At 43.2% G+C, this 13,114-nt stretch overlaps 1 protein-coding gene across 7 annotated transcripts in view; it reads right to left on the bottom strand.

Moving 5' to 3' along the window:
* Positions 1–379: 379 nt before the first annotated feature.
* Positions 380–13,114, bottom strand: part of PJA2 (praja ring finger ubiquitin ligase 2) — a 40,346-nt gene continuing 27,611 nt past the window's right edge. For all 7 annotated transcript variants that reach the window (XM_083464495.1, XM_083464493.1, XM_083464498.1 and 4 more), the window contains 3 exons: positions 3,237–3,351; positions 2,879–3,000; positions 380–1,064 (listed from right to left, as the gene is read on the bottom strand). In XM_083464495.1, coding sequence (XP_083320621.1) covers positions 936–1,064; positions 2,879–3,000; positions 3,237–3,351 — 366 coding nt within the window. In that variant the 3' untranslated portion in view covers positions 380–935. The remainder of the gene's footprint in view (positions 1,065–2,878; positions 3,001–3,236; positions 3,352–13,114) is intronic.

Raw genomic sequence — 13,114 nt, 5'->3', positions numbered from 1 at the left:
GTTCGAATCCCCGCGATGGGGTGAGCTCCCGTTGCTCGGTCCCTGCTCCTGCCAACCTACCAGTTCAAAAGCACATCAAAGTGCAAGTAGATAAATAGGTACCGCTCCGGCGGGAAGCTAAACGGCGTTTCTGTGCGCTGCTCTGGTTCGCCAGAAGCAGCTTAGTCATGCTGGCCACATGACCCGGAAGCTGTACGCTGGCTCCCTTGGCCAATAAAGCGAGATGAGCGCCGCAACCCCAGAGTCATCCATGACTGGACCTAATGGTCAGGGGTCCCTTTACCTTTATGAACTCCATAAAGCTGCCCAACTATCAGTTCTGGGTACTGGTTAGAGAAACGCTCACAAGCACACATGCTATTATGAAATCACAGGGAAGTTGAGTTATTATGCTTTTTTATTTCCAGTGAAACCAAAGTATACTACTGCTGTGATCACAGAACGTCTTCACATTTGATGCAAATATGAAAGAGCTATGTACAAAGTAATCAAGTGGCACTATTTTTCAACAAAAAGAAACAACCCAAGCCTCAATTATTATATAATGTAAAACAGGTTATATGCATAACATCTGTAAGCTCCAACTGCACTGCAGTTGCATTACCTTGAACACAAGTGCCACATTAATAATGATCATTCCTTAAGACAAATTTAATATAAGCATTAGACATTAGTTAACAGCGACATGTTTTACTGAGGAAAACTAGTGCAAGCTTTTACTCCTTTTAGTCTGATAATTCTAGCTCTAAATGGTTTCTAAACCATTTAGAATGGTCATACATTCTCTTTCTAAACTAGTATACTTTAAAGTGTTTTTAATATATATTTATATTTATATATATATACTTACATATAAACCAATTTCACATTGTAATTAAACAGGAGAAATTTACAGTAAAATTTGATGGTTCAAACTCTCTTTTCAGATGTTCATTTTATTGTGTTCCTGATGTACTGTGGACTGAAGGAGTAGAATCACGATCAGGCAGGAAGGTAACTGTGGGAATAGATGGCTCTGGAAGCACAGGCGCAAGCACATGGCGGCATACAGGACACGTTCCGGACTAGATGAAAGAAAAGGCCATCGATCAGTTGCAAGGCAGCTACAAGAAGGCAAGGTACGCAAGAATGCCAAAATACAACACCTCAAATAAACACAGATTTGCGTGTGTGAACCCTGAGTGAGCAAAGCAGCCAGTTTGCTAACCTAAGACCAGTCTCTGTGTACCTGCTTCTTAGGTGTCATGCCAATTTCAGAGGGATTTCTCTGGAATAAGCAAATCGGGAGACTGCCTTTGGTAGAGGTAGTGAAACATCGAACATAAAATGACAAAATGTGGTATTACTTGTGATAGGAACCTTCTTAAAATATTGAACACTAGATTTTTTGTTTAAAGTTCACTACTATGTGAAATAGGCAAAATTCATTTCAGAAAGCTAAATTCTAATTGCAGAAAGCCAATCTATATGCAACACTGCACTCACTACCCTCCCCTCCCCCTGGACTAGTGTCTTGATGAGGGCAGGTTAAGTTAACACTTGTTGCCACAGCAAACGTTGAAATCTCAGGAATTTGTTATGGTCAAATCACAAATATAATATAGTCAAATTTTCCAATAGAAAAGGCCTAAAACATTACTAAAACAATTATCTCTAACCTGTGTTTCACTGTAATCAAACTTTTTAGTAAAGCTGTTAAATTTGCAAATATTCCAGAAAATTTGGGGGTGATGATCTGGGATCTACTCGTAGGTCTCTGAGGAACTTGCTGTAGACCAGCAAGGACTGCTGATTCCCAACTGTTTAACAATAGCAAACACAGACACACTACTTTCCCACCTTACCGTCTTTTTCGCCCTATAGGACGCACTTTTCCCCCTCCAAAAATGAAGGGGAAATCTCGGTGCGTCCTATGGGGCGAATGCAGGCTTTCACTGAAGCCTGGAGAGCGAGAGGGGTCGGTGCGCACCGACCTCTCTCGCTCTCCAGGCTTCAGGAACACACCCGCAGCCTAGGCAGCCCTACAGGAGGTCCAGCAGGGATGTCTAGGCTGCGGATAGCAGCCTGCCGCCCGCCCGGCGGGCGGGGCGCCCTGAAGCAGAGCGCCCCCCACGCCAGGCAGACATCCGCAGCGTGGGGAGCCTTGCAGGAGTTCCCCGCAGGGCTCCCCACGCTGCGGATAGCAGCCTGCCGCCCTGCAGGGGGGGCGCCCTGATGCAGAGCGCCCCTTGCGCGGGGCAGAAATCGGCCAGCCCCACAAGCTCGGGGGACAGCAGGGAGGCGCAGCACCGTCATCCCGCTGTTCCTCGACCTGGTTCTGTTTCCCCGACCTGCTTTTGGGGGGGAAATAAAGGGAATTTCCCCCCTTTATTTCCCCCCCAAAAAACTACGTGCGTCCTATGGGACGAAAAATACGGTAATTAGGCTGCTGAAAGAAAGAAAGCTAACCAGGAGTGAACTTGTGTGTGGAAGGACTGTTACTTAGGTTCAGTTCAGCTACTGAAAACAAATGCCTAGGATCCAATTGAGTTGATCTTTATATTCTTTCAATACTAAATTGAAGTCTGACAACCACTACCAGCAGAGCTTTTCTGCCTTTAAACACAAGAACAATTGGATCTCTAGTCAATGAAGCATTTTAAAAATAATTAACATGGCACTGAACATATTCATGTAAATAGACTGGATAAAACAATGCACTTGTAGCTATACATTTAAATCTAACTTCAAAAAAGAGAATTATTATGTTTGTTTGGCATCTTCTCAAAGTACAACTGAAAGCAAGTAGGAAGAAATCCATGTCCACCGAGTATAGTCAATGTTTCACAGAAATTGCGAGTTTTAAAGGAATTTGTTAGATTTCAATGCAAATACACACCTTTTGCAACCAAAGTGTTATGCAGGGCTTATGAAAGAAGTGATGACATGGAAGTTCTGTTACAATTTCTTCTTTGATATACTCACTGCAGCAGATAGCACAGCACTGCTCCTGACCTACAGCTTAGGGAAACAAAGTACATATCAGCCTGCACTTTCAAAACCTAGGAGATCTCAAAGATTAAGGTGGCACAATTAGAAATATAAGCTTCTAAGCATAAAGCTTTTGAAACTAGCCTCTAGTTCTAATTGCAGGTCAGATACTGCCATGCTAAAGCTTGCAAAGGAAAAAGAAAAAAAACCACAAGCCACCATTATTTTAATCAGAATTTGACCAGAGTTGCCTCATTTATGCTTACCATTGTGATCTTCTGTTATAATAATCTGTGGCAGACAGTCTATGCTCTCCTTACTAGCTGGTGGATGGGCCTGCTCAACATCAATTGCGAGGGACTCTAAATGTGCCAGAGCGGTCTAAAAAGATGCATAAGAAGCCATTTCTGTTATGCATAAGACAGATATAAATTATTCCTTTAAAAAAATCCATTTAAAAGGGTTGCATGAAGCTCAACAACTGTAGAAAAGGATGGGTACAAATTGACATGCTTCTACATTTCCCCTCAGAAATGCTAAATTGATATAATACGTATGAGAGATCTGGTTGTAAATATTAATCTCTGAGAATTAATTAAAGAATAAAATTTACTCCTTAATGAACATGAATCTATATTACTAAAGTGGATGAACCATCTGTCATCTTTTACTTCAGCAGAGGAGAGCGGTCCAGGCTTGATTGCCTTAGTAACAGCATGGCGCTATCATAGATTAGTCTCTCATTTCAACCAATCACAGTTGTTACCAGTTCAATTTTCAGTTACAATAGTGGTTTGCATAGTTTAATGCTGCTATGGAGCAGGTTAGTCATGCTTCTAAAACATATGCTTCCCTCTTCATGCCTTGCCCTACTTTAGCTGGCAGCTACATCTTCCTTTGTCACAACTTTGCTATGCTGTCCTTCTCCCCAAAATGGAGTGTCCATGGTGCTCAGGGGGGGAATCAGTGGTTACATGCAGTATAATCTCTTAGGAAAATGGAAACCAGATGCCATGTACTGGTTTGCACATACAGAATGAGCTGCAGATAGGTGATCAGGTGGTTCAATTGGGCTGCAGAATTAGGAACTTGCCTGTGGCGCCACACACTTTGAAGATGCCTTTGTTCAATATTACATCAAGATATTGTCTAAAAATTGAGAAACTCACCCACACAAAGGCTATTATTATTTAAACAAGATTTCGTATGTAAACTTCATTGGGTATGTGGCCAAGATAACCAAACCCCTTTCCATAACCAGAAGAATGCAGTACATTTTTGCTCTGGGGTCTAACTGCTTAGACTACATCTGTAGTTCCAATTAAGTTCTGATTGATTATGCATGGTCATTTTGGTGAACAGAGGCCAAATTTCACCTTCAACACTGCGTCACAGTGCTTAGTGAAAAGGTCCATAAATTTACATTACTTCCCCAGAAAAATACTAGAATGGCATTATTATTCATCATTTACAAAGAACTTTGCAGTTATTCAATAAAAAATAGATCATAGGAATATCTAAATCTACGTATTCTTTTAATACATATTTATTCCATTAGACTACTTGCTGTTGTTTTAACTTAATATATTTTAAAAGGGAAACTGTTAGAAAGTCTGAGAGAAAATATGTTCACTTACTCAGGAAATGAAAACAAATATAGTACTTTGCATTTATATTGTGGATTTTGAGTGCTCAAAATGTTCCACATACATGTCTTCTGCAATCCCCACAACAGCTACGTAGGGCAGGCCAAGCTCTTCATATTGTAGATATGGGGCTGAGAGGATAGTGAGTTGCCCACAGCTTCTTAGTGAGTTAAAGGCTAACCAAACAAGCTTTTGGAGCCAACACCACTAGTATTATGTTAAGCATACAACTCTAATATTCAGATTTGTGCCAAACATGGTTTGGTTATTTGTTCTCAGGAAGAGTAACAACTGTAGCAAAGGACCTACGTTGTGCTTTCAGAAACCTGTCGGCCACTTAAGGTAAGCTGTACTAAAAACTGCTTGATACAGGTTTTAAGAAGCTTTAAACACTTCTCTTGATGAAATTTTTCCTCAAAACACATTTGCAACCACATTCATTTGTGCACCTGCCTTTTTGCTTTTGGATGTTTCTATGGCTGTTATTGGGATGCGGGTGGTGCTGTGGGTAAAACCTCAGCGCCTAGGACTTGCCGATCACATGGTCGGCAGTTCAAATCCCCGCGGCGGGGTGAGCTCCCATCTTTCGGTCCCAGCTCCTGCCCACCTAGCAGTTCGAAAGCACCCTTAAGTGCAAGTAGATAAATAGGTACCGCTTTATAGCGGGAAGGTAAACGGCGTTTCCGTGTGCTGCGCTGGTGCTGGCTCGCCAGAGCAGCTTCGTCACGCTGGCCACCGGCCTCTTAAGCGAGATGGGTGCGCAACCCCAGAGTCAGACACAACTGGCCCGTACGGGCAGGGGTACCTTTACCTTATGGCTGTTATTGATCCTCTCCCCCCCCCCCCTTGCATTATTGAATGGGTATAACCAAGTCTGGTGCACAAGTGTTGTGAATCACAAGTGTTTCTGAAACCTAGGGCAGCTGACAATTGTGCCCTAGAAGATAAGAAATAATTGAGACAAATTCTGCTGTTGTAGTAAAACTACTATTCTGCTTGTAGTTGTGCAAATATCTGATAGAACTTCATACCATTAATCCACCAGGCAATACAAATATTTCTCAGTAACATCATTCTCTACCTACTTTTCTTACTATTAATTATTATTATTAGCAGCTGCCTCTGCTTGTAGCAGAGTTCTGAATTTTCAAAATTGAGGTTGTCAAAATATGAGAAAATTATGAACTATTCTAACTAATTTATACTTAGAGAAGAGCCTGTCCGTTATATTTCCTCTGATTTCATGTTTATCTTTTCTAACTCCAACTTCACTGCACAAAATTCCACTGTTTTCAAAGAAGGCGCAAAACATGTAATGAGATGTTGTGACATGCAGTCACCAACCCTTCCACCTTGACCTACAGGGCATGTTCTCCCCCAGCCTTTCCACTAGCAAGCCAACACAGAAAGGTTATTCACAATGAGAATAATGTATTGCAAACAGTAAAAAATGCAGAATCAGCTGCTTGGAGATGCCACACTTATGTTTCCCATCATTCTAGATTTGTTAATAACACACAAACAAATCTAAAAGATTACCGTATTTTTCGGCCCATAGGACGCATCAAGTTTTTTTGGGGGGAAATAAAGAAAAAAATTTTATCCCCCCCCCAGGCGCCTTGAGATCAGGTCCGGGGACAGCGGGGAGACTTGCTGCGTCTCCCAGCTGTCCCTGGAGCTTGTGGGGCAGGCAGCGGGGAGAAGCGCTCTTCTCCCCACCGCCCGCCTTGAGATCAGGTCCAGGGACAGCAGGAAGACGCGCTGCGTCTCCCAGCTGTCCCTGGAGCTTGTGGGGCAGGCAGCGGGGAAAAGCGCTCTTCTCCCCACCGCCCGCCTTGAGATCAGGTCCGGGGACAGCAGGAAGACGCGCTGCCCGCCTTGAGATCCGGTCCGGGGACAGCGGGGAGACTTGCTGCGTCTCCCAGCTGTCCCTGGAGCTTGTGGGGCAGGCAGCGGGGAGAAGCACTCTTCTCCCCGCCGCCCGCCTTGAGATCAGGTCCGGGGACAGCAGGAAGACGCAGCGCGTCTCCCAGCTGTCCCTGGAGCTTGTGGGGCAGGCAGCGGGGAGAAGCGCTCTTCTCCCCACCGCCCGCCTTGAGATCAGGTCTGGGGACAGCAGGGAGACGCGCTGCGTCTCCCAGCTGTCCCTGGAGCTTGTGGGGCAGGCAGCGGGGAGAAGCGCTCTTCTTCTCCCCACCGCCCGCCTTGAGATCAGGTCTGGGGACAGCAGGGAGACGCGCTGCGTCTCCCCGCTGTCCCCGGAGCTTGTGGCCTCCAAACCACTTCGGGAGACAGCTGGATGGCGGCGTTCCGCCTCCCTCTGTCCCCCGACCTTGTGGGGCTGGCGCTGGGGCTCTCCTGAAGCCTGGAGAGCGAGAGAGGTCGGTGCGCACCGACCCCTCTCACTCTCCAGGCTTCAGTGAAAGCCTGCATTCGCCCCAAAGGATGCACACACATTTCCCCTTCATTTTTGGAGGGGAAAAAGTGCGTCCTATAGGGCGAAAAATACGGTAAGTTTAACTACATAAGCATGATGACAAAGTTACTTCAATGATTTGGAAGATTAATCTTCTAAACATCTAAAAGAGTTAAAGAAAGGAGGCAATAATCTTTGCAGTAAGGGTGCCATCTTAAACTTAAAGGAGGAATAAAACAATTCGATGTTATACTATAATAAACACTTGCTTACTTTTCCCTTTACAATTGCTTTGCAACACAATTTCAGTATTTAGTTTAACTCAGTGGTTCCCCAACTTTTTCCCCTATGGACCACTTGAAAATTGCTGAAGTTCTTGGCAGACCACTTATATCATTTTCCTGTCCATTGTAGCAACTGTAATTCCACAGAATTCAAATCATAATACAATGAAAGGAAATGAATGAATGAATAAATGCACAATTCAAATGACTACAAATATTCAGTGTGATGGATGTGACGTCTCCCATCTTCAACCACAAATTCATATATTTGCCACAGACTATCTGAATGAAGTTTGTGAACTGCTGGTATAGGACGTGCAGCGCACACTTTCAACATAAAACACATCAGCAGGGCACCAGAACTATATTTAACTTAAATAAAAGTTCTGTTGATGAGGGTAGAATACACCCAATACCATTTCTAGATAACTTAGGAATGTAAGAAGTATTCAAAAGTATTCAAAGCAGCTAAATAAATCTAAATAAATAAATAAATCCACAGCCAAAACTGCCGCAAAATGACAAGTACCAACTATGGTATGGCATCAACATTTTACATTCTGCCTTTTCCAGGAAATTAGACTACCTGCGACTCCAAATCTTACATGCAAAGGCTCTTGTGCACTGTAATGTTCTTGGAAAGGTCACTGAATCTTACAGGAAGGCAATGACTCACTGATTCAGAAGAAAATAGAAAATAAAAATGCTGGCACTCTTCCATATTAAGTACATCATCTGCATAGATGGAATGGAGGGAATCAGAAATTGCAAGTACCTGTGGACACTGGTAAGTCGTTTATATGAACATGCTTGTTATTTGAAAAGATTTAGTTTAGTGATGAAGAGGAGTAAAGCATTCTTTAAAAATACGTACCCCCAAACTAAAGTAGCTAAGGAGTGAAATTTCAAAACATTTCAGTTCCTATGTAAACTAATGGCTGTTTCTGGTACAGTTATTATAGCTATAATGTTAAATTCTTGCACAGCTCCTCTCTGATAAAGAAACACTAAGCATGTTATTTAAATGCAGCACATAGAAAAAGAATCTTTGTTTAAACGTGTTGAAATAAATATATTGACAAAGGAATAAAACATTCAACTGAAACAGGGTACTGTTGACTAGTATGTTTTCGCCACTTGAAAACAACTTCTCCAAGCTACTTATTTCAAGAGTATAGTGTTTTAAAGGAATTCACCTAAATGTTGATAACACAATGCTCAAAGTCAGTTCTGAATTTTCCTTTTAGAACAAAGTTCAAGAAACTGAACTATCTTCTAAAAAGAGTTGTTAGAATCACAAACTTTTCTCTTTTTATAACAGATATGAAATAAAATATTGAAAGAAATACAGTGGTACCCCGCAAGACGAACGCCTCGCAAGACGGAAAACCCGCTAGACTAAAGGGTTTTCCGTTTTGGAGACGCTTCGCAAAACGAATTTCCCTATGGGCTTCCTTCGCAAGACGAAAGCCCATAGGGAAATCTCCGGGACAGGGCGTCTTGCCCACTGTCCTCGGACCTCCTCCCGCCGCCAGGCTTCGGAAGGCTGCTCCGAAGCCTGGCGGGGGGCGGAGAGGTTTTTTAAAAACCCCGGGACAGCGGAGGACTTCTCCGCTGTCCGGGGCGATTTTAAAATGCTGCCGGGCGGCAGCGCTGCCGCCCAGCAGCATTTAAAAAAACCCCGGGACAGCGGGGGACTTCTCCTTTGTCCCGAGGTTTTTTAAAATGCTGGCGGGCGGCAGCGAAGGGTTTGCTGCCGCCCGCCAGCATTTTAAATTCGCCCCGGACAGCGGAGAAATCCCCCGCTGTCCCGAGGTGTTTTAAAATGCTGGCGTCTTCCCCTTTCTCCCCGGACCTCTTTTGAAGCAAGGGGCGGCAACGCGGAGAAGCGATCTTCTCCCCGTTGCCACCCCTTGCTTCAAAAGAGGGGACAGAGGGAAAGGCACACGCCTTCCTCTCTCTCCCCGGACCCCTCTTGAAGCAAGGGGCGGCAAAGGGGAGAAGCGATCTTCTCCCCGTTGCCGCCCCTTGCTTCAAAAGAGGGGACAGAGGGAAAGGCGCGCGCCTTCCTCTCTCTCCCCCCGGACCCCTTTTGAAGCAAGGGGCGGCAAAGGGGAGAAGCGATCTTCTTCCCTCCGCCCTTTGCTTCAAAAGAGGGGAAGGCTGGCGGGGGGCGAAAATCTTTGTCCCCCCTGGCTGCCTTCCCGGGAGGGCTTTTAAATCGCCCCGGACAGCGGAGAAGTCCTCCGCTGTCCGGGGCGATTTTAAAATGCTGCCGTGGGGGGGGGGGAGCAAAGACTTTCGCCCCCCCAGCCTTCAGAAGAGGTCGGGAGACAGATTGTCCCCGGACCTGGTCTGAAATCGGTTTCCATAGGAACGCATTAATTGATTTTCAATGCATTCCTATGGGAAACCGTGCATCGCAAGACGAAAAACTCGCAAGAAGAAAAAACTTGCGGAACGAATTAATTTCGTCTTGCGAGGCACCACTGTACACAGAAGTCTTGGACAAATGGCTTGCTTTTAAATAAAATAAAATGGAGAACTTATTTATTAACAAGGAATCACACAACTTATTTTTATACACAATGAAATCCTGTGAGACCAAAGCAAGACAGAACACATGCATATACTACCCACACACATACATAAGCACGCAAACTCTCTTTTTTCTGTGTAAAAAGTTACTGACATGTACTTTGAAATGTATAATTTATTCAACTGAAGTTGGGAACACAAGTTTCATTTATGATACTGTAATAACAATTACATATTAAAATATCACTATCCTGTTTTTAAAGAATATTAAGTATATTTATTTAAAACTATTGTTGATTTCTGCGGTCCCTCAACATGTAATAAAAATTGTATGTGTGAACAAAAAAGTTTGCCATTATTCTACAAAAGAAAATATCAAAAATGTCTAAGGAAATGAGTATCAGCATGTGATACCTTAGGGCAACTGCCAGGGTCCACCACAACTGCTGCCAGGTTCTTGCTACCAATACTACCAATAAGCCTGTCCCAGGTAGCAATACCAACAAGGGACTTGTCACACTTCCCTGAGCTTACTGGTGCCCTGATCTTTAGCAAAGCTAGTGTGGTACAGTGGTATTAGAGACAAGGTTCAAATCCATAAATATTTTCTGTCATCTACGGGTGTGGCTGTCTCTCAACCCTCAACATAAGTTATGCTTCAAAAAGTTGCATAGAAACTGAAGGTCTTAACTCCAAGAAATTAGTTTTCCCCAGGCCAGTATTATATATAACTGACTGGAGTTCATCCCATTTTCCTAAATGGAAAACCTACATCTCAACAGCTTTTCCAATTATGCATTCAGAAGTCAAAGTGCTTTCTCCCCCACTTCAGACATTAGCCAGAAAAATGTGTTTTCCGTTTATTCATGAACTCAACAGGGAAAGCACAGAACTATCTAGCGTCTTGAGGCAGGAGAAGAAGGGGGGGGGGAGGAAAAAAGGATGTGCAGGATAATTCCAGCAGTGACAGGCACAATGATTTATTTATTTGAATATTGAGCAAACCTGAGCCCAAAAGCTCAGGACTGGTCTATATGCAACCTTGATGCTCTTTGCTCTACCCTCTACCATTTCATTTCTCCAATAGTTGACCACATGTCCAAATTCTGAATCTACATTTTTGAAAACCTAAATCTGCATTATTCATTTAGACTACTAAACATTGCTATTTTAACAACGCAACAACATACAACTCCGGCAATTCCTAATTTAATTTTCCTGAGCAGAGAGAATCCAAAAGGCAACTGGCAAAAATGTCAATAAAGTGGCATTAATAGCAGAGCATGCAGACCCAATTTCAGGAAATGCATGGAACATGTGGATATATTACAGATTAGTATTATATGCATTACAATTGCATGTATTATATGCTCCCTATGCTGTTCAAGGGGTTGTGACAGAATTCTCTAGTTCAAACATATCCAAAATACTTTCCCAGGCTATAATGGAAAAGATCCAAGAAACTATCAGGTTCACAATTGTTACAACAGGTGGCTGAAAAATTATTAGCCAAAATAAATAGAATTGGGTTAGGTTTGGGAGGAGGACTTTTCAACCTTCCTTGTTCACTAAAAAGCAGAGGTTTATTATATTTCTCATTACGTTAAGATTCCAAGTGTTCAATGACCTCTATGAACTTGGATCTAAATTACTTGTGATCATATGGCCTGTTCCGGTACTTATCACAATAAAATGTAGTTATTTCAAAAACTAACTTAGGAAATAGCTGAATTTACCCATATCCAAAAGCTTGAAACTGATCTCCTACATAATATTGAACTTAAATACAGAACAAACTAGAGAAACTGTTATACTGAACAGCAGGTGCCAAAAATTTCATACCAAGGGCTATCTCTGTATACTCTGATAATACTTTGGTAATACTAAAGGATCATCCACACTATCTACACACCACCCCAAGGTCACCAACCCTTCCCCTTCCCCTGACCCTACAACAGGTGAGGCAGGGACCTTGTGACATGATGCTGACCTCCAGAGGTGCCCCAAACGCCTGCAAAGCACAATGCAACTGCATGGAAATCTTTCACCTTCCTTTCCAGCTCCTAAATCAGGGAGAGCCCTTGCCCTTCTCTATGTTCTATAGAAGAACTAAACCTCTTTCCAAAGTAGCAATAACCATCAACTTTTACCAGCTTGGCTTTAAAAACATACAAACAAAAACTTGACTTAAAGCAGAAACCAATGAGTGGTTTGGATCAGATGTCACAGTACTGCTGAACCTGGGCGAGGTGGCCAGTCCCTTAAATGGGAGACTAATGGCAGCCATGTATAAGATGCTATACAAATATAATTTTTTTTTTTAAAAAAAAAAAACCTTGGCTGGATCTAGACACGTCAAAGAAGTGATTCAGTTAAATGCATCGTAAACTCATACAGGGAAATCTGGTAGGGAAAGACAGGACTCCACGGCACCATCCGGTGCCAAAGTGTTATATCGCATATACAATGCATATACAGTGGTGCCCCGCAAGACGAATGCCTCGCAAGACGGAAAACTCGCTAGACGAAAGAGTTTTCCGTTTTGGAGGTGCTTCGCAAAACGAATTTCCTATGGGCTTGCTTCGCAAGACGAAAATGTCTTGCGAGTTCCTGCGGGTTTTTTCCCCTTCCCCCCCTTTTTCTAAGCCGCTAAGCCGCTTATCAGCTGATCCGATAAGCCGCTAAAAGCCGCTAATAGCGCTAATCCGTCAATGGGCTTGCTTCGCAAGACGAAAAAACCGCTAGACGAAGAGAATCACAGAACGGATTCTTTTCGTCTTGCAAGGCACCACTGTATTACGCTTTTTCTTTACCAACCTAGCTGAGTCCCTTGACTTAAACCAGGGGGAGTATTCCCATGCTACAAGGGTGAATGAACAAAACTGAAATATCCAGCAACATATACATTATAGATAGAAATATTGCCAATGTTTTAACACTGCATTTAAGACAATGCAGTACGCTCAATGCTCGTATAGCACACGTTGAACAGAAAAATCCTGTTTTAATCAGAGCAAAATCGAAGAGCAAAATAAAGCTAATGCAGATATCTTTATACTCCCTTTCCTAAAGAGAAGTCCAAATTCCTTACACCATTTGCAGCCTACCTCCTGAGGGCTGAGCCTTTTTGCCACCGCTCTATTTTGGGGATAGGGGCCTATGTTCTGCCTCCACTGTCAGAGCCAATGTGCCTAGGAGTACCAATTGCTTGGCGTCACTGTGGGGACAGTGCTACTGCACTCAGGTGCTTCTTGTGAGCT

The sequence above is a fragment of the Podarcis liolepis genome, assembly GCF_965112155.1.
Source record: "Podarcis liolepis genome assembly, chromosome: 11".
Classification (NCBI taxonomy): Eukaryota; Metazoa; Chordata; class Lepidosauria; order Squamata; family Lacertidae; genus Podarcis; species Podarcis liolepis.
Note: the sequence above shows the minus strand (reverse complement) of the source record. Positions and strands in the feature narration are given on the sequence as shown.